This window comes from Podarcis melisellensis (genome assembly GCF_964234715.1).
Source record: "Podarcis melisellensis genome assembly, chromosome: 9".
Taxonomy (NCBI): Eukaryota; Metazoa; Chordata; class Lepidosauria; order Squamata; family Lacertidae; genus Podarcis; species Podarcis melisellensis.
The window spans coordinates 53,071,043-53,090,872 of record NC_138541.1 but is presented as its reverse complement, the minus strand read 5'-3'; the positions used below and the strand labels follow the sequence as shown (position 1 = coordinate 53,090,872).

General features: G+C 42.1%; 2 protein-coding genes across 11 annotated transcripts in view; one reads left to right on the top strand and one right to left on the bottom strand.

Annotated features, from left to right (window-relative positions):
* Positions 1–14,792, top strand: part of LNX1 (ligand of numb-protein X 1) — a 123,069-nt gene extending 108,277 nt beyond the window's left edge. For all 7 annotated transcript variants that reach the window (XM_081926520.1, XM_081926523.1, XM_081926521.1 and 4 more), the window contains 4 exons: positions 846–1,026; positions 3,446–3,674; positions 12,684–12,842; positions 14,092–14,792. In XM_081926520.1, the coding sequence (XP_081782646.1) occupies positions 846–1,026; positions 3,446–3,674; positions 12,684–12,842; positions 14,092–14,227 (705 nt within the window). In that variant the 3' untranslated portion in view covers positions 14,228–14,792. The remainder of the gene's footprint in view (positions 1–845; positions 1,027–3,445; positions 3,675–12,683; positions 12,843–14,091) is intronic.
* A 615-nt stretch (positions 14,793–15,407) lies between these two features.
* FIP1L1 (factor interacting with PAPOLA and CPSF1) overlaps positions 15,408–19,830 on the bottom strand; it is a 34,216-nt gene continuing 29,793 nt past the window's right edge. For all 4 annotated transcript variants that reach the window (XM_081926534.1, XM_081926531.1, XM_081926532.1 and 1 more), the window contains 2 exons: positions 16,766–16,903; positions 15,408–15,729 (listed from right to left, as the gene is read on the bottom strand). In XM_081926534.1, coding sequence (XP_081782660.1) covers positions 15,579–15,729; positions 16,766–16,903 — 289 coding nt within the window. In that variant the 3' untranslated portion in view covers positions 15,408–15,578. The remainder of the gene's footprint in view (positions 15,730–16,765; positions 16,904–19,830) is intronic.

The window sequence follows — 19,830 nt, the reverse complement described above, 5'->3', positions numbered from 1 at the left end:
ATTGGGTTTACATAATTTTATTTCATAGAACAGTGGGTAAACAGCCTGCAATAGCTGCAACATTACTGATGTGTGAGTCAGAGGAAGCATATAATTTTCATACTTTGGGTACAAAGTGAGAAGCAGCCCTGACTTATGAAAAAGGTATTTCCTCTCAAAAATGAATACTTGCCAGTGAGGAGAATTTCTGATCACAAGACTGGAAATGAGATTCTTTTCAGATGAACTGATTTATGAAAACAGAACACTTTATTTAAATTTTGAAAACAAGAGATGTACTCAAGATATGATCCAGTTGGATGCCCTTTGAGGTATATGCAAAATTCATTTACAAGTATCTCATAGTGGTATGAAAAGATACTGTCAGGTAAACAAGCGCTGAATGTGTGCCTCTGCGCATTCACAGGGAATGTTCTTCTCACGATCTTGTTCATGTGGAGAAATTTAATCTCAAACATTAAGGCAAAAGTGGGTCAGATGTCCAGTGTTATGGCTTAACCCTTACTTCCTTGCAAGTTAGAGTGTTTCATTTTTTAAAAAAGAAAATGCTTTGGATCAAACAATGCATCAGTCGACTTATGTATACCTCTGCTGATGGAGGCAGCACAGCTTCTGAATATCAGTTGTTGGAAACTGAGGAGAGAGTACCGTTGTGCTGAGAGTTTCCCCACAGGCATCTCATTGGTGACCTTGAGAACACGATGCTGGACTAGATGGACCATTGACCCTGATCATAAAGGCCATCAGATTATGGTGAACCATGTTATGAAGTAGCTGATCACGATCATACCATCCAAAAGCTTTGCCCATGTCCTCTGCTCATGTTTGCCCTTTGTGCCCCACAGACTGGCCTCCATGCGGTCACCTGTCATGAAAAGGTGGTGGTCGTCCGGAAAGACAACGCAGAGTCGCTGGGGATGACTGTGTCGGGTGGTGCCTTCTCCCACAGGGAATGGGATTTGCCTATCTACGTTATAAGTGTTGAACCAGGCGGAGTCATCAGCAGAGATGGCAGGATCAAAACAGGTGAGACTGAAGGAATTCAGAGCACACTTTTGAGATGAGTATGTCTTTGTGAACTGTAACCGCAACTCCGCGCTTGCATTTAGTTAGGCCTGGTTCTCAGTTACCTTGTAGTACAGCTCCCACTGTCCTTGATGCCCTGGTAATGTTAAATCTGGGGATATTGTCACTTTTACTGTGATTTTTGACACACACACCCCGAAGACTAAATACGATTTCAGACATAACACCAAATAGTGCTGACTTTCAGCACACATATTACCAGATAGGCAGTTTTAAGGAATTCTGGTCACCATCTTGACCGAGGAAATCTGTTCATAAATTAATTTCTTGCTGTACAATAATTCAACCGTATAATAATTTAGTATTGTTCAGATAAGGACTTAATAAGAAAATATGTTGATTGTTGTAAAAAGAAACAGGACTCTGACTCACCACCCACAGTTATTGAGATGGGTGCACAGTCTTATTTGACTCAGAGAGAACCAGATAATGGCCAGATGTGTTTCATAGGAAATGGAAATATTTTCAGAATTACTGGAATAAGTATTATGAAAGCTGCCAAGTATCACAAATCTTTTGTATGTAAATATATATATCTCTCTCTCAACCTAACCCAACTCACAAGGTTGTTAAGGATAAAGTGAGAGAACCACTATGTATACTCCAAGCTTATTGCAAGAAAGGTAGGATATAGGAACGAAAATGATAATGAGCTGGTCTCCCAGTCACTTTATTAGTGAATACCAATAAAAAAATAATAATTCCAGTCCTGAATTTCATCTAACCTATTTGTTAAAACTCAATCTCTGTGATCAGCAACTATATATGTAGGTCCAAAAGGGAGCCACTGTTTAAAACAGATGAATATAGATTGGAACCAGAGAAGAAATTTATTTCAGATGCCACAAGGAGGTGTTCATAAGACTGGTGTCTTGTATTTCAGAGTACTACCCACTTCCAAATTTGGTTTCAGTTTTCAAAAGTTTTAGCATTCCACATCATTCTCAAAATGGCTTGATCATGAATTAGGTAGCTTCTAACATGCTTTAAGCAGCCTTTTGTTCACAAAATTGGGTTGCTTAAAGTGCAACAAATGGCTTTCTCTCTGTACACAAGGTGGTTGGTTGGTTGGTTGGTTGGTTGGTTGGTTGGCATCCTTCTGTATTGGGAGACAATGGAAGCTTTCTTACAATTGTGTATTCATCATCATGTTTCCTATGTAATTATCTGGCTTACATACATGGAATTGTAACATTTGAATGCTGTATCCTTTGGGAAGAAAGTCTGGAAAGTGTTGGTTTTTCTATCATCCTGATTACATGAAAGTAGCTAGAAGCAGTCAGAAGGAACAGACTTTCCTTCACTGCGTTTTTTTAACAGAGGTGGGATGGTCATCTGTCAGGGATTCCTGTGATTCCTGCATTGCAGGGGGTTGGACGAGGGTCTCTTCAAACCCTACAGTGATTCTCATGCAGCAATGTGAGGAAGACAGTAGACAATTTAGCTTTGTACCTTTGAGTTTTGTTTTGTTTCTGAAGGTGCTTTATTTCTTAAAATAATCCCTCCACCCATAGACATTTGGGACAGCGCATATTCATACCACCCTAAGCTAGAGTTAATCAACCCTGCTGATATTAATAACAGTGAACTGGTGCAATGTTTCAAGCAAAACAGCAGCAGGCCAAGCCAGTGACTGATGGTTAAAAACAACAACAATTCCCAACAGATTTCAGGGGAAATAGTTAAATGCAAAAGCTGCAGTGCTGTACACACCTAACTTTAAGTAAACCCCATGGAATTCAGTGTGGCATACTTCTGAGTAGGCAAGCACAGGAGTCTACGTTTAAACAAGCACAACATTGCATTTTCTTTCAGTGATTCATTGGCAGAGCACAAGTCTAAATTGCAGCTCTTCTACAACCAGAGATCTAGAAGGACATTGCAGTTTTATTTTGCTTGCAATGCTCACAGGCAAACTGATTTGGTAGCTCATTCAGGACAACAAATATCACCACCGTCCCCAAAATTATTATTTTCTTTTTTGGGGTGGGAAGAAACTGAAGTAAAGTTAGTAACATACCAAACGCTACCTCTTGTTGAACTGGAATTTGAATCCAGATCTTCCAAACCTGTAGGCAACAACAACCCATCTATGGGTACTGTACCAAAACACATTAAGTTCCCCATTGGCATCTGTTCTTAGAATGGAGTTTGGGGTAGAGCAAACTTAAAACAAGGAAAAACCTCCCCCCCACACAACTGACCTAAAAAACATATTTTATAAAAGGCAGGAAAAACTGCTCTGACCTCCCAGCTGTTAGTTGGCCACTCCTAAGTTTAGAGGTACAGCTTTGAATGACAAAAGTGTATTTTATTAACTGCTAACAGGTGTTTTCCCCCTTCATTTCCTGCCTACCAGGTGATATTCTGCTCAATGTTAATGGAATTGATCTGACAGGTGTGAGCCGTGGAGAGGCTGTAGCCCTTTTGAAAAACATCTCCTCGTCTGTTGTCCTCAAAGCATTAGAAATGAAAGACTGCGAGACCTTGGAGGATGGCGATGACCTCTCATTGCTCGATGCCAGTTTGAACTCGTCTAGCCCAAGCGAATGGTCTCCTTCCTGGGTGATGTGGCTTGAGGTCCCACGGTAAGTCCTTGGAGTGTTTCCATGTGTTTATGGAGGAAAGGGTCTATGGCAGGGATAGGGGATCTGTGGCCCTTCCGATGTTCATGGATTCTTAATTCCCATCAGCTCCATCTGACATGTCTAGTGGCCAGCACTGATTGGACGTGTAGTCCAGTAAAGATAAAAGGTAAAGGACCCCTGGACGGTTAAGTCCAGTCAAAGGCGACTATGGGGTTGCAGCGCTCATCTTACTTTTAGGCGTTTGTCCACAGACAGCTTTCCAGGTTATGTGGCTAGCATGACTAAACTGCTTCTGGTGCAACGGAACACCGTGATGGAAACCAGAGTGCACTGAAACGCTGTTTACCTTCCTACCACAGTGCTACCTATTTATCTACTTGCACTGGTGTGCTTTCAAATTGCTAGGCTGGCAGGAGCTGTGACAGAGCAACAGGAGCTCATCCTGTTGCGGGGATTTGAACCGCCAACCTTCTGACCAGCAAGCCCAAGAGGCTCAGGTGTTTAGACCACAGCACCACCCACATCCCAAAGTCCAGTAGCATCACTTGGAGGGTCACAGATTCACTATTGATGGCTTTGGAGTGCTTACCTGGCTCTTTCCCCTGAGCTGATGTATTGCATTGAGACCTGAATTAATTCTAGACTTGGAAAGGATAGAAAGGACTGTATTTAAGGGAGCAGAAAAGATCCTGAGCAGGCCCATTTCTGAAAATATGTCTGGCTGTCAAAGTAGCAAGGGAAACCCTGCAGAGATCGCATCTATGCTCTGAGAATACAGGATCTTGAACGCCAGACCACCCTGTGTCCTCCCAGACAGTCGCTGCAGCTTGCAGACTGCACAGACACCGTTTCAGTTATATGCCATTTTAAATTGTTTGACTTTGCCCAGATGTTCAAAAACTGTGTACGCGCTCATGGGCTGAAATTATCCAAACCCCTTCCCCCTCAAAAAAAGAAGAAAAGAAAACATTCACCTCTCTAATGGGCCGGAAGCAGCTGTGTTGCAATTTTTAGTAAAACCACAGAGTGCGTACTTTGTCACCCACTCACACAGCACATTTTAATGACTCCGCGGGGCATAAATCATTGCAGCATTCGTCTGAACTGGAATTTTAAAAAAACGAGATCCCATCAGGCTGACACTGAATTAAATCTGCCCTCGAGCTAAATCTTCCCTCCAGCAGCCCATCAGTGAGAAAATGTTAGTTATATAAGAGACTCCTTTTGCAGCTTTGCACACTCACTTTTTTGTTTTAATCTCATCTTCCACTTATCAAAATATATGAACTATTTAGGTTATGTTGTATTAGTTTATCCTCTGCCTAATAGGAATGTATATCACACATACAGCAGTAATATGTTATTAGATGCATAAAAAGGTAAAGGGACCCCTGACCATTAGGCCCAATCATGACCGACTCTGAGGTTGCGGCGCTCATCTCGCTTTATTGGCCGAGGGAGCCAGCGTACAGCTTCCGGGTCATGTGGCCAGCATGACTAAGCCACTTCTGGCAAACCAGAGCAGCGGGCGGAAATGCGTTTACCTTCCCGCCGGAGTGGTACCTATTTATCTACTTGCACTTTGACATGCTTTCGAACTGCTAGGTTGGCAGGAACAGGGACCGAGCAACGGGAGCTCACCCCGTCATGGGGATTTGAACCGCCGACCTTCTGATCGGCAAGTCCTAGGCTCTGTGGTTTAACCCACAGCGCCACCCGCATCCCTATTAGATGCATAACACTCTTCAAATGAGCAGCTCAGTAATGGCAGACACAAATCATTGAGAGAGATTTGCCCATCTTCTGTAGTGTGCAGCTGGAAGTGTCGTGGGATGTGTTCTAGATTTCCCCTTGCACAATGGTAAGGTGCAACAGGCCTGACCAGAGTCTGCATGAACTGAATGTAGTACTCTCAGAGCCACTTTAATACAGCACACTGGGGGTGCTGTGATGGATGCGGAAGAATTCTGCAGCAGGCAAGTCAATATTCACTAAAGAGAGAAGATTTGAAAACCACTGTGTTAGGTGATGATTGGGCTTTGTTGAAGATGCTTCAAAAGTAGGCTTCCTTAAAGTAGGCTTCTTTCTTTGTGAGAACAAGGAACCACCCTAGCCCATAAAAAATGGGGAGGAGGGATAGAATAATGCCTGCATCATTCCATTTAAATTGCTTCCCGGAATCCTATTTGTAGGGTGGAGTTGGCTCCGGACTTTTGAGCCTAGGGATAGGCAGATCAGTCTCTTGCCAGCCCATCTCAGTTTACATATGTTTATTCATAAGCCCTGTTTCCACTTCAATCTGTGACTTAAGAAAGCAACAACGCCTCACCCCAAACTATTTTTAATGTGTGTGTTTTTTCAAGAAAACAAACCATTTTGGAACTTTTTTTTTTTTACCTGCATCACAAAAACCGAGTGAGGGCAAAAACAGAAGGATAGCTGCATCCTAGCTGACACAACAGTACAGAGAGCGTGAATTGGGTTGCAGGGCCTGAAAGTACGTAGCAAATGAAATCCTTGAGCGTCCCTAGTTGTAGGTGGCGCCTGAGACTTCTACTCTGAAAGTCTGGTGGGCTGCTTCCAGATCACTTGGCAACCAAGAGGAGAGAAATGGACTGGGTGGGGAGGAGAAACAGAAATGGAACAAGCATTAAAACTGCAGTGAATGGAGGACAGTTTGCAAGGAGATGGGAGTGGAGAGAATGGGGGAGGGGGAATAAGAATTGGAAGACTTCTTGATACAACAACAGATAAAGGAGGTAACTAAAAGATGATGGTGCAGAACCAACAAGGAGAATAGATTATGCCCTGGTGCAGAGAGACAATTGCTATGGAGTAGAGAAGGGCTGGGGTATCATAAGCACAGTAGCCTAAGGTGGCTTCTTTGACCCTCAGGGTTCTCCTCAAGGCCCACCTCCACATCTTCAAGGTCTTTTGCCTGCCTGGAAGGTGCCCTTGAACTGTACCAAGTCCTCTTGCATTTTGTGCTGAACCCTCTGTTTGTTTGAATGGCTGGGCTGCAGCCTACTGTACAAAGGCCATATCTGTTTCCACGCTCAGCGCTGGCAACTGGCCCCCAGAAAGTTACCTGCTAGAGAATATGGACCTTGGGCTAAAGAAAATTCCCAACCCTGGAGCAGAGAGAAAAGGATGGAAGATGACCAGGGAGAGATTTAGAGAGGCCTGTCATGGTACAGAAAAGCCACGGGGCACATGAGAGGAAAAACAAACAAACAGCAACTTAACAGGACGGGTTTTTAAAAAGCCCTGAGCTGAAACTGCAACGAACATGTTTTTCTCCGGCTAGCATAGCAACGAGTCCTCTTAGGTCAGTAAAAGGAGAAAAGTGGTCCTTGGGAGTTTCTTTGAGCCCCTGTTCTTAGAGATGCTGATGCAATATGCCTGGCATGCGGGGCTTCTTTCCAGCCAGAAATCACCGGAACTCAGTTTCAGTACCTCTCAGGCAGGTGCCATTGCCATTCTAAGAGAACAGGAGAGGCATTCACTAGCCAATGATGAAATGGGCTAGTATCCCCTTTACCGCATAAGGAAGCAGCTCCCATGAGCAGCTTTTTGTGAAATCTTAAAAGATGGATCATTGCAAATTTAATAAACAATAATTGTAATCATTGTTTATTATTATTGGTGGGAAGGCAGGGTTCTTACGGTTTTAAACAGTTGCATGACAGACAATGACTCACTGCCACTGCCCTTCTGAGATAGGGAAAGCTTCACCTGCTGAATTTCTGCACGCCGCTGTTCAGCTTTTGAAGGCACAGGAAGATGGCAGTTAGAAGGTGTCAGCCCTGTAAATGAGGCATGGTAATCCCTGCGACGGGGTGAGCTCCCGTTGCTCGGTCCCTGCTCCTGCCAACGTAGCAATTCGAAAGCACATCAAAGTACAAGTATATAAATAGGTAGCACTCCGGCGGGAAGGTAAATGGCGTTTCTGTGCGCTGCTCTGGTTCGCCAGAAGCGGCTTAGTCATGCTGACCACATGACCCGGAAGCTGTACACAGGCTCCCTCGGCCAGTAAAGCAAGATGAGCGCCGCAACCTGAGTCGTCCGCGACTGAACCTTATGGTCATGGCTCCCTTTACCTTTAACCCCTTAGCAGATTCCCTCTGTACCTCAGTGCTAAAAGAAATGCCATGCTTTTGCTCGCAACACAGAAAACAAAGTGTTTTTTTTTAAAAAAGATCTTGGTGGAAAGGATTTTGTCTATGAAAGTAAGCAGCAGTTTTCACTGGGATTCCTTTGCCGTATCCCCATCCTTCCCCTTCCCCCCATGGCCTCTTTTACTGAAGGAAAATCGCCCACAATGTCAGCAGGTCTGCAAACAGGAAATTCATTGTAATCCTATCTCCAGCTGCAGCACCACTTGCAGAAAAGGGCCACAGTGTATACGAACACCAGAAGGGATTAGTATGCCAAACTGGTACATCGGTCTTCTTAAATTCAGATTATTAAAGGGGAGGGGGCAGTCAGTAGCAAGAGGCGTCTGGACACTGATTATAATCAATAGGAACAGAGGTGCGTTTCTTGCTAGTACTTGTTTGGCCAGGCACCCAGGAGTCAAAACGCTTAACAGAGCAGGTTATCAGATACTGTACTTTAATCTTACCTAAGTGAGTTTATGCTCACCGTCTTATTTCTCCATATTGGACTCTCTGAGCTCAGTGCCTCACATCTGGAAGCCCTTTTTCAGGTCCTGTTACCAGAGCATGCATCACATTAATACACATTAACTCATTTCCCCCTCGTCTGAGAATGTAACCTCTCAGTACCAGAGTTCCCATTTGGTACTGGTGAGGGCAACTGCCCAGCAGTTCTTTTAAGGCAGGTCAGATGGGCCTCAAGGATATTTTCCCAAAACCTTCCTGCAGTTATCAAACTGTCTTGAGGGACCGCGTGGGTGGGAAAAAATGATCCTGGATGCAGTGTTTTAGGCTCGTTGCTGGGGGTGCAGATGACCGAGAAATCATTTGTTGTTGTTGTTGTTTTAAGGTATTAATTGCATTTTGGAAACCGTACTTAAAGCAGCATGCGCAGCTTCTTGAAAACCATAATAAATCACTGCAGAAATAGTAGGAGAATTGGAGGAGCGAGAGCGAGGGAAGGGGTGAACAGGAAGGAGGAGGAGGACGGGAGGCAAGAAGGGGAGAGCAGGGGGGGGAAGTGAAGACAAAGTTGAAAGAATATATTTTGGAGTGGAGAGCAAAGTTGCCATTGGCTGATATCCTATGGCCAATGAGAGCAGCCTTATCCTTCGGCAGATGCCAAGGCAAGTGTAGCAGAAAGGGGAAGCCTCGCTCTTTAGGCTGTATATACACTTCCATTTCCCTTAAATCCAGCACTATTGCTCTGCTGTTTGTGAAGCCCCGGGCACACAGGGTTAGCCACAATCCATCCTGTAGTTTGTTGAGAAATGCTGCGTTTTGATGTGTTTTCCCTCAAACCATCTACCACCGGGTGTGAAAACATAAGCTGTACGAGGATACCCACACCCCATCAATCTACCGGTGCGGATGCGACTTTGGAAACGCATCAAACTATGCTGATGTGTACAATGCAAATGCAATTTGAAATGCAGTGCATGAATGTCTATGTTGGGGGAACAACCTTGCTGCATTTTAAGCCAGTAAAAGGTACACAACTTGGTGCAAATGGGAGTTGCAGCAACTGAATTGAGCAGGGCGAACTACTTCACTGCGTGTGCTGTGCTTACCGTTCGAGCATTACAAAGAAACCACTAAGGGTCTACTTTAAATCTTATTAGAAATAAGAGTAGCAGTAATTGGGGGGTTACTATCGTATGCATTTCCTGGATCATTCTCCCTGGTATTTATAGGTAGATAGCCACCTAAAATTAGTATTTAAGGTTATTCACATATTTTCAGACCCTGGGTTCCTTTGCTCTTTTCCTGTCCACTCTGCATTCAGTAGTCCTTTGCTCCTTCCTCTCAAGTTTCCAGAAAAATAAACTTCAGTCTGTAGTTCTGACTGATGAGTTTTAGCAAGCATGTCTGTTTCGTAACAGCATTTATTTTACTCATAATGCAGGGAGGGCAGGCAGTTGTTGCTCATGCACTGCTAGAGCATCTAAATGATGACTCACCAAAGACCAATTTAGAAATTCCACCTCAATGAAACGGCTGTCCTTCCGTCATGAAGCCAAGCAAAGCACGTAACCACTGCAATGGCATTTACAAGGCTGAAAAGCAAAGGGATTTTTTTTTTTTGCTTTTTTGGGTTTGTTTACTACTTCTGGCTGCCTTCACTGTGACAAGCAGATCAGATGGGTGTGGGCTCTGCTTGTCTGTGCATTGATAAACTTTGTTCCTCGATTCGTTTTGGAAAGACAGCGCTAGCACCCTTTTTTGTGCACTGTTCAGTTTGGCACCAACAGAAACACATAATGAATCACAATCGACAGTTTTCTTAGGGCTTTTCATATAGCTGTTGCTAATGGACAAGTCCATAGGGTTCACTGCCCCTAATTTCCAACTAGTGGTAACCTCAAATATTCAGAATCAGTCAGATGCTTTGGAACGTGTGGAACTGAAAGCCCCAAAAGTTTGCAGCTAGAGATGCAGCAAGCTCATGTGGTCAGCTTCAAAAAATTACTTTGAAAACAACTGATTCTGAGCCCAAGTGTCATGTCATAATTCCCAGTGATGGCAATAGCAATGCAACCCTTGAATATCCTTTCTGCGTTTGCCTCCCTCTGCATGGCCTTAAGGCTGCAAAGCAGGTACCAGGGCAAGGAGGAAACTCCTCCTCTTGCAACAAGGAACGGATTTGGGTGTAAGGACTTTGCTTCTTCTCCAGGTCAGTTTAAAAGCCAGGAGCAACTTTTAGGGTCATAAGGCTTGTCAAGCTCCATAATTCTACCTGGGGAAATAGAAACATTTTGCACATAGATCCTACATGTTTCTAATCCATTGTTCACCAGGGGAGATGTTTTTCAGCTTGATACCTCTCGTGTGCTGCTTGCTGTTGAGTTTTATTTACTTAGGCTTGTCTAACAAATCCTATTTTCTCCAGCATTGCATCCCAACAGTAGTTTTCCAAATGTTTCGCCTCACAAGCTAAGTAATGACATAAATGGCTTTAGAGATGATACTCTTCTTTAAAAAGCACTCATGTCACAGCAGTTGCCTAACGCACTTACACATACATTACGTACACACAGTCTGATGTTTTGTGTTTGTAAGTCTGACCTGTAACAAAACACATCTAACCCCCGCCCCCAGCCCTCCCAATCTTTTAATACAGCTTGTTTCACTGGATAATCCAAGCCATCACCAGCCTTTACTAACCAAGAACAGCAGTGTTGACCAGCAAGTACCCCACCCAATTTTCTTGTACCTGCATCATATGGCTGTCAAATTACAAACTGGGTATTTTTTCTGGTACAGTCGTACCTTGGATCCCAGACGCCTTGGCTCCCAAACGATCCTAGCTCGGAAGTGAGTGTTCCGGTTTTTGAACCGAACGTCTGACGGGGTTTCTGATTGGCTGCAGGAACTTCCTACAGCCAATCAGAAGCTGGGCTTTGGTTTCTGAACGTTTTGGAAGTTGAACGGACTTCCAGAATGGATTCCGTTCGACTTCCAAGGTACGACTTCCGTTCGACTTGGGCCAGAGCTGCTGCCTTAACTACTTCAGTTCTTTTCAAAACTGTAAAGCTACCATAGCTGTATTCTTGAAAGCCTTGTTCAAACATTTGTCACATTTCTCCCCTGCCTTTCCATGGAACAACCAACAGTTGACAAAAAGGTCAAAATCATACAGTATACATCAGAGAAGATTCCTAACTTTGATATGTTTGGTATTGTGGAAGCTCAAGATATTATCCAAAGTTTGAGCACCCAGCAAATTGCAAGCTAGTATGCAATCTAGCATTTGTTAAGTTTTTGGAATATGGTAGCTCGAGATCTGGAATTGTTCTTGGTCTCACGGTTATAGTGGATTTTATTGCTCTCTAAACCCACACGCTGGCGTAGCAGTGTGGCCAAGAGCATAACCTGTAAACCAAAAAGTAGTTCCTTCAAGCTCTCCTCTTAGTATGTTCCATATGTTCAAAATCCTTGTCTATGTAAACTCTTAAGCAGGTTGGTTTCCTCCATGCTCTTACTTAACAGAATGTTGATATGTGACTTAGTGAGTAGCTCTCAATAACGGCTAAATTCTGGTAACATTTGGTCATGACCTTGGAAAGCCCTGTTAAATCTAGTGAGTTTTATGTCTTTATGAGAAATGGGATTCAGGATGCTAAAAGCCCCACACAGATGGCAAAGCAATAGAGCGAGCCTTGTGCACAAGGGCCAAGAGGCTCCTGCTTTTCACATTAGCAGCCAGCTAACTGTTGCACAAACAAGTACCCTGTATCTTGCCAGCAGGTGAATATTTGTAGTTCCCAAGGGCCTCATCTAGCAGTACCATAAAAACCCTGAAGAACAAGCAAACAAACAAATACCCCCCCAAAATGGAAACATCATTTTAAAGGATTGTTTTTAAATACCTCCTCAAAATTAAAGCATATTTTTCTTAGTGCTTGTAAGACAAAGATACTAAAAGGGTGGTTGCTACTTTGGTGTCTGCGAAAGGCTTTATTGGACCCAACAGCAAGAACAGGACAGGTCCAATTTGTACAAAACCCTTCTTCAGTCAGAAAAATAAGGTGCTCTATATTACATGAAGGTCACTACCCTTATCAATTTTATAATCCGAACTAGGTTTTTAATCCAAACAGGCAGATAAGAACAGTTTCCCCGGAAAACCCCAAGAACGGAATATTTATGGGTGAAACTTAGTCTGTACAACACTGCTAAATATGTGTGTAAAACATCCAAACTGAAACTACAAGTTTGTGCAAACTATACCGATCTGGCATTTCTTTTCAAGTCCAATATGCCAAAAAAAAAAGGTGAATGAGCAGAATATCATCAATAATTTTGATTTAATTGTACAACAGACCATTAAGTAGAATGATTTTTTCCTTAGGTATTTATACAGCTGCAAAGAAATTGTATTACGAAGAAATACAGCGGGAAGTCTTGGCTTCAGTATCGTGGGGGGTTATGAAGAACACAGTGGGAACAAGCCATTCTTTATCAAATCCATTGTTGGAGGGACACCAGCGTATAACGATGGAAGAATCAGGTAATGAAACAACATTGTTTAGCAGTTATTTATAAGCCAATCTTTCCCATCCAGATTATCACAACAGTTCTCAAGTTAACTGGGGCTGCTGGTTCATGTATCAGTTTGATGTGTAGCATTAACATACAACAGGGTTCTTAAACTTGCATGCTCTCCATGTGGGAATGTGAGGCGGGATTAGGCATATACACTCTGTCCATCAAATCACTTCATTCCTGTTTTGTGATGGATGGATGACGCAGGCATTCAGTGTTTATGTATATTGGCGTTCACATGCATACATGCCTGACCACACAGCACATTTTGTATGTGGGGAAAGGTATGTGAAAGCTCAGAAATGCAGTCACAACCTCCACAAGTACGTTTTACTCACCTAGTTTGTGAGAATTGACCCCAAAGGTCCAATTCTATGCTGCTGAGCTACATATCAAACCAACACTTGGGGCTAAGGTTCACTAGTGCAAAACTCAACCCCTTAGTTTGAAAGGTTGACCAGGCAGCAGTACTCAAACTGCTTTCTCCTTTCATTTAGTTGCAAGCCACAAAGCACCATGTGTGGCAGTACTTCTGCTTATACTGGAACAGTTGAGGCAGGGAGAAGGGCATGGTACTAATCTTAAAATACCTTCTTGTCTGCAGAGAAAGCTGAAGCCTGGAAGGAGTCAAGGGATTATTAAAGATCAAAGTAGGTTTAATTTTATGCCAGTGCAGTAAAATCCATAACAGAAGATAGAGCTATAGGGCAGGACACATAGAACCATAACTGTTTTCAAAGGCAAAGTGATTCCTAAATAGGAAAAACTGGGAAGAACGGAATGTTCACTTCTGAGTTCAAATTCAAAGAGTTGTGTGGTTTGCAAATTCTGATTCAATTCCATTGGAGAACTTTATAAATGCAGGTGTTTGCAAATCAAAATATTAACAAGAAATTAGAAAAAAATGCAGGGGTATATTTTTTACAGAGTATTAAAAACACTAGAAACACAGTCCAAAAGTCTTGCAGACACATGATGTTATAAAAGTCATTGCCTCTGGAAGTGTCAGACTGAAATCTGAAGCATTTATATAAAACAAGTCTATTCAGCTGGCATTAATTAGCAATACCTTAATTAGCAAAACCTGACTTGACTATGCTCATTTCCTCTCATATCTGCTGCCTTTCTGATAAAAATGAGTAGGGGTGTGCAAGCTATTCCTGCCTTGGAGCTGCTGAAGTGCCACTAACCAAGTTTATATTGCCTTCTTCCAGGTGTGGTGACATCCTCCTTGCAGTTAATGGTAGGAGTATCTCAGGTATGGTGCATGCCTGTTTGGCAAGGATGCTCAAAGAACTGAAGGGGAAAATTTCTCTCACCATTGTGTCCTGGCCTGGCACTTTTTTATAAAGATGTATCGCAAATGGAGAGTGAAAAATTATCTGACACAAAATCAGCCACTTAATATGGACGTTTGTTTACTCCACTTTCTGGTCAACTGTATACTTGTAAAAGAAAACGTTGTGAAGTATAAATGTGCATAACACAAACAGAATGGTCTGAAGAAAAAAATAATGTGTGGTATGTGTTAGAGAAACATGCAGTTTTAAAGTATGGAAGTCTACTGAGATCATAAGTTAGGGTACACATCTTTACTGCGCTATGTCTCATGTTTGTATTTTTATATCTATTCCAAGCAGCAGTAGAAACATGTTCCACCAACAGTTTATAAACAAGGAAAACCACTTTAGACCCGTAATTTGAAAATATTCTGAACTCCTGAATAACTGTTGCAATATTTTTCTATTATGTTGACAGCATCTATTCCAAGACATAGAAAGCAGTCTGATTGAATACATGAAATCCCACTTTGTGATCAGTATGGATCAGATATTTTTAAATATTTTGTTTCCCGGTATGTAATAACTGTGAATGAAATTTCATTTTTACCATTAAAATAACTGTAATTTGTAAAGCCAGGTTATTTTCATTTTAAAAAAGCACCAAAAATTCATTTCTCCCCGGTGGATCTAATTTGTGGCATGAACCGAGTGTTCTGCCCTATTTTACTCAGTTTTGCTCACAATCTTCTGTGATGGTCAGTTCTGAATCAACATAATAATGAAAGGAGGGAAGGTGTAGCAAGCTACCAGCATAGACAGAGAAAAGGAGGAGAAATTGCCTTGTTTACCTGGATCAAGTAGCTGAGGGGGAAACTAGTGGAGATCAAAGAGAACAGGGAAGCATCACATACAAAGGCTACTTAGTACTGTACAGTAGTAGCCAAGACTCAGACTTATTTGAAGATCTGGCTGTTTTAAAAATTAAAGAGTTACATAACAGCATCCATCTGAAGAGCCAAAACAAATGTTGGTTCCAATTCATTCTACTAGGATCTGTGTATGTTGATCAGATGGGACACATTTGTGGTATAGTCACTTTCTTTACTCTTTGGGAAAAACCCCTCTGCATTACATCTGCACACTGCACTTTGATGGAGCTTGTGTAACAGTGCACAAGCACAATTCTCCATGTGTACCTTATGTTACCGTCCTTTTTTCTAGTTGCGTAGGCAAGACAAAACAATGTGTTTTAACATGAAAAATGCTTTTTTTATTTTCAAAATTCCAAATTAAACTTACGCTTTATGCTAACAGAACAAGATGAAGAGCAATTTTTTTAGACCCAGAAAAAATAATTAGGATTGAGAGCCATCTATTTCTGGCACTAATTTAAGCAAGTAGACAAAAACCACACATGCCTATTCTGCAGGAGTAGCATCCATGTTTTCCTGTTCCGGGGCAGGCTCGCCACCAGCCGACTCTTTTCCTTCTTTGCTCTTTTTTGATTTTTTGTGTTTGTGCCTCCTGTGGCTGTCTCCCTCTTCACTGTCATGGCGACGCCTGCTGTTACTAAGCGGGGACAAGAAAAAGAAATGAGACACAGAGCTATTAAATGGGAGTCTCAAGCTCAGTGCGCCACCCTGAACGGAAGCTACTTCTTAAATAATTAGCTTGATGATGTCACAGGATTAAGTACATGTGATGGCATCACCACGTGACCCCTAAGCATGGGCAAATTAAAACCAGAAAGGGAGTGAAGAAAAAAACCTGTCAGTATTAGATTCCGCCATCTGCCAACATTTACTCTGGGCGGGTTGTCTGGCACCTATAGCAGCAATGAAAATCTTTGCCATCACATAATCAAAGTAACGTTATAGGGCTAGAGTTGGTTGGTCAAGGAGAACAGAGATTTTTAATGGGATTCTACATAGAAAGTACTACATTTAAGAGGCAGCCTTAAAATAGGTTTGCAACAATGATCTGAAGAGTTGCTCGGTGACCAAGATCAACTTCTAGTAATCTAAGCTCGCCTTTTAGTTTCCTTTCTCACACAATAGAATAAATATAACTGCAGGCTTCAATTGGTGTCATTGGTACATCTAGGATCAATGCCTGAGATGGGCACTGTCTGGCAGCTTCCAGAACCTCAGGCTTGCAAATCCCCAACTAACTGCGCCCCCCCCCCAGGAGCATCAGCAGCTGACACTGCTGCTAGTAGTAGCTCGCCTTGGAAGGTTTGAGCCCACTGCCATTGGTGGAGGCAGCAATGCCACCTCTTCCCCGCTCTGCCCAAGTGACTCCCAATGTTCACGCTGCCCAAAGAGAACACAGAGATTGCGGCTGCGGAGGCTTTCCTTTAACATCTATTCTAGGGCATCAACTAAAATATGCAATTGGTTGAGAAATCCTAATAATCCATCACCCATGGCTGAAACTTATATCCTGGTCATATGACACAAGGGCTAATATCCTACTGGCATATTCTCAACTTCTGGCTATTTTTAAATGTCAGCAACTAAAAAGCAGCACATCAATAGACAAGGTCTTCCCATGACACTTCAATCATCCCACACAGCATTACTTCAAAGATTATTAAAGAGCTAACCTTCGCGATGACTTGTGTCTGGTCTCTTCCTTATCTCGATGTCTCCTTTCTCGGTGTCGTTCTTCTTTCTCTCTGCTTGTTCTATGCCGTTCATAGCCTCTATCTGCATATTCTCTGTACCTGTATCGCTCCTCATCACTAGCAAGAAAATAAAAACATTCAGCAGACAGACAATCAAATGCTAAAGGAGCATCAATAATCTTTGTCTCCTCCCAGGCACAGAGAAAATACAGGTGGTTCATGTGATTTCTACAATCAGCAGAACACAATTTCCTACCGAAGGTATTACCAAAATGGGAATTTGTAATCTAACACAGTGTGAAACTACCATTGTACAGTCCTGACAATGGAAAATGTATTTTAAGGAATCAAAAATACCAACATTAGTAAAATCAGATTTCATTACCTACAAATAAATTGTTGTCTTGGATGACTGTACTGCTGAACAGTAGAAGAGACTGTCGGTCTGACAGTTAACTCTTAATAAAGGAGAAATATTCGTGGCCCCTTTGAAAATCTCAGGACACAGAGTACCAAATATATTGCTAAGCAGTTAATATGCCATCAAAGAAATAAGGAATGTGATCTGTTTCTTCATATTGCAGTAAAGGTTTCCATCTGCTAAATTAAAAGAATGAAAGTTCCCCAAACAAAAAAATAAGTGGCTCACCACTTTACTCAGTTAAACTTGCAATTAAAATTCAAAATATCATGTTTAACATTGAGTGTTATCCAAATACATTTGTTGGCCAGTATACATCTAATCTTTGGGATCAACTACAAATGAAAAAGAATAAAGTTATGTCCCCCTGGGATGCCTGGGTACACATAGTGGCTGTTCAAGCTGTGCACACAAGACATTTTGGCTGAGCATGGAGGGAAAACTTCCTGATGGCAAGAGCAATTTGACAACAGACCCAATTAGCTAGAAAGGTACTAGTGGGCTCTTGCTCACTAGAGGTCTTCAAACTGAGACTGGACATCTCTATACGTTAGGTGTGTTTTGTTAGGGATGCTTTACTGTGCATTTCCTGCATTAAGCAGGATGGAATGTTGACTAGACCCACAAGACCCTTTCCAACCATGATGCTGACCTAAAAGTAGCCACTGTGGTGAATTCAACATGTTGTTAAGACTTCCAAGTCCCATCAGCCCCAGCCAGCACGGCCATGGGATGATCAATATCACCTGTAGTACACTACATTGAGAATCTTGTATTTGTTAAAACAAGCAGCAATCTATCAAGCTGATATCCTTCACATCTTCCAACAATATCTGAAGTGACTACAGAGATTGAAGTTACCCACAAATTATTATGTACTCACACAGTGTTAAATTAAGGACCTGCACCTTGGCTATAATGGCACATTTCTCTGATCTGCCATTTATCTCAACTGATCTATGGCCAGGATTTAAAGAGCACCTTGAAACTGACTCATTCTTTTTTAATCCCCTAAACTTTAAGGGGAGAGCCGTCTTGTGTATCATCTCAATCTGAGCAGCTGCTCTTCAAGAGGGACAAAGGCTACTTTGACTTGTTCTACTGTTCTTTCAATCCTGGTCTTTCCCTTCCATGCCAAGGAGGCTCTAGGCTACTGTGATACATTATGTACGCATAACATTAAAGAGTTGGACATAAAGACTGAAGGGTCGCACTGTATGCCATTAAAGTCCCCAAGAAATATATATATATAAATCCTTTGCGTTTTCCATTGCACAAATGGCTCACACATGGATGCATTATTATAAACCACTTTGGGGGTTTTAAAATGAAATTGTGATATACAAGTATTTTTTATAAATAAATAAGGTCCTTACAGCAATTTAAAAATACAGTCTAATATCAGTTTAAAACAAATGACAGGCAAAAGAATATTGAGGTACTAAAAATATCTCTCAGTTGTCAAGGGTCACAGTAAATAGACTCTTTTTGGGTGGGATGAACTCCACTTAATTATAACAACAGGGGTCCAACATTTATTTTCTGAAGGAAGCCATTTCCAAAGACCCTGTAAGGTTACTGCCTAAAAATAGAAATTGTGCACCACATACCGCTCAGTGTGAAATGGACATCTTGTTTAGTTTGAATTGAAAACTAATTTCATAGAATCCTAAGAGTTGGAAGGGAACTTGAGAATCATCTAGTCCAACCCCCTTCAATGCAGGCAGCTGTCCCGCATGGGGACTGAACTTGCAATGTTGGCATTATCAGCACGATGCTCTAACCAACTGAGCTATCGATTCCATAATTTAATTGCGAAGTGTTGGGGGGGGGGCAGGTTACAAAAGGCACAGTAAAGGCAAGTTCCCCAGACTCCTTTCAGACATGCCACCATTTCTAGTGTGAGAGTAGAGATGTGAAGAACAGATGCTACATTTCATGGCTTGTGGATGCTAATTTTTAAGTTTCTCTACAAGACCAAAAGCTATACTGGTACACCAGTGTCAGGGTATTCACTTATAAATGGTAAAAAGTCTGTGTGCATTCCACCACCCCCTTTCTTTATTCATTTGTTACAATGTTTTTGTAAGCCGCTGAATAATTGTTAAAAACAGGACTATTAAACGATGAAGCAAAATTTGTTCAAGGGTGTCATATCTACATGTTCTCAAGCCTCCCACTTTCCCTGTTACTCCCCTAATCAAGTTTTTACTAGACCAAGGCTCCCCTGCTTTCTCACATCGCCATGTGGCAGCAGCTTTACTGCAGATGTTGGATAATTTAGTCACATAAAAAACCCCACTCCTCTCCCCCACCCCTTCCCTGACTGATAAGTCTGGCAGCAACACAGAGACTTCTCTGGGCCTGGAAAACATTAAGGCTCATTTCAAGCACCCTTGAATGACCAGGCTTTTTCTGGCCTTCAATCAAGCTGCCTAAGAAACAGATGTTAAATTGATCTTAACGTCTAACACACTGACCCAGTAATTTGTAACACAAAACACACACAAAATATCACCCCCCCACACGTCTTATATGAACAAAACATCATCATCTTCATCTTATACTTCCAAGTCAATTCTTTAACACTCATAGCAATTTTTTTAATCCCCTGTGTTAACGA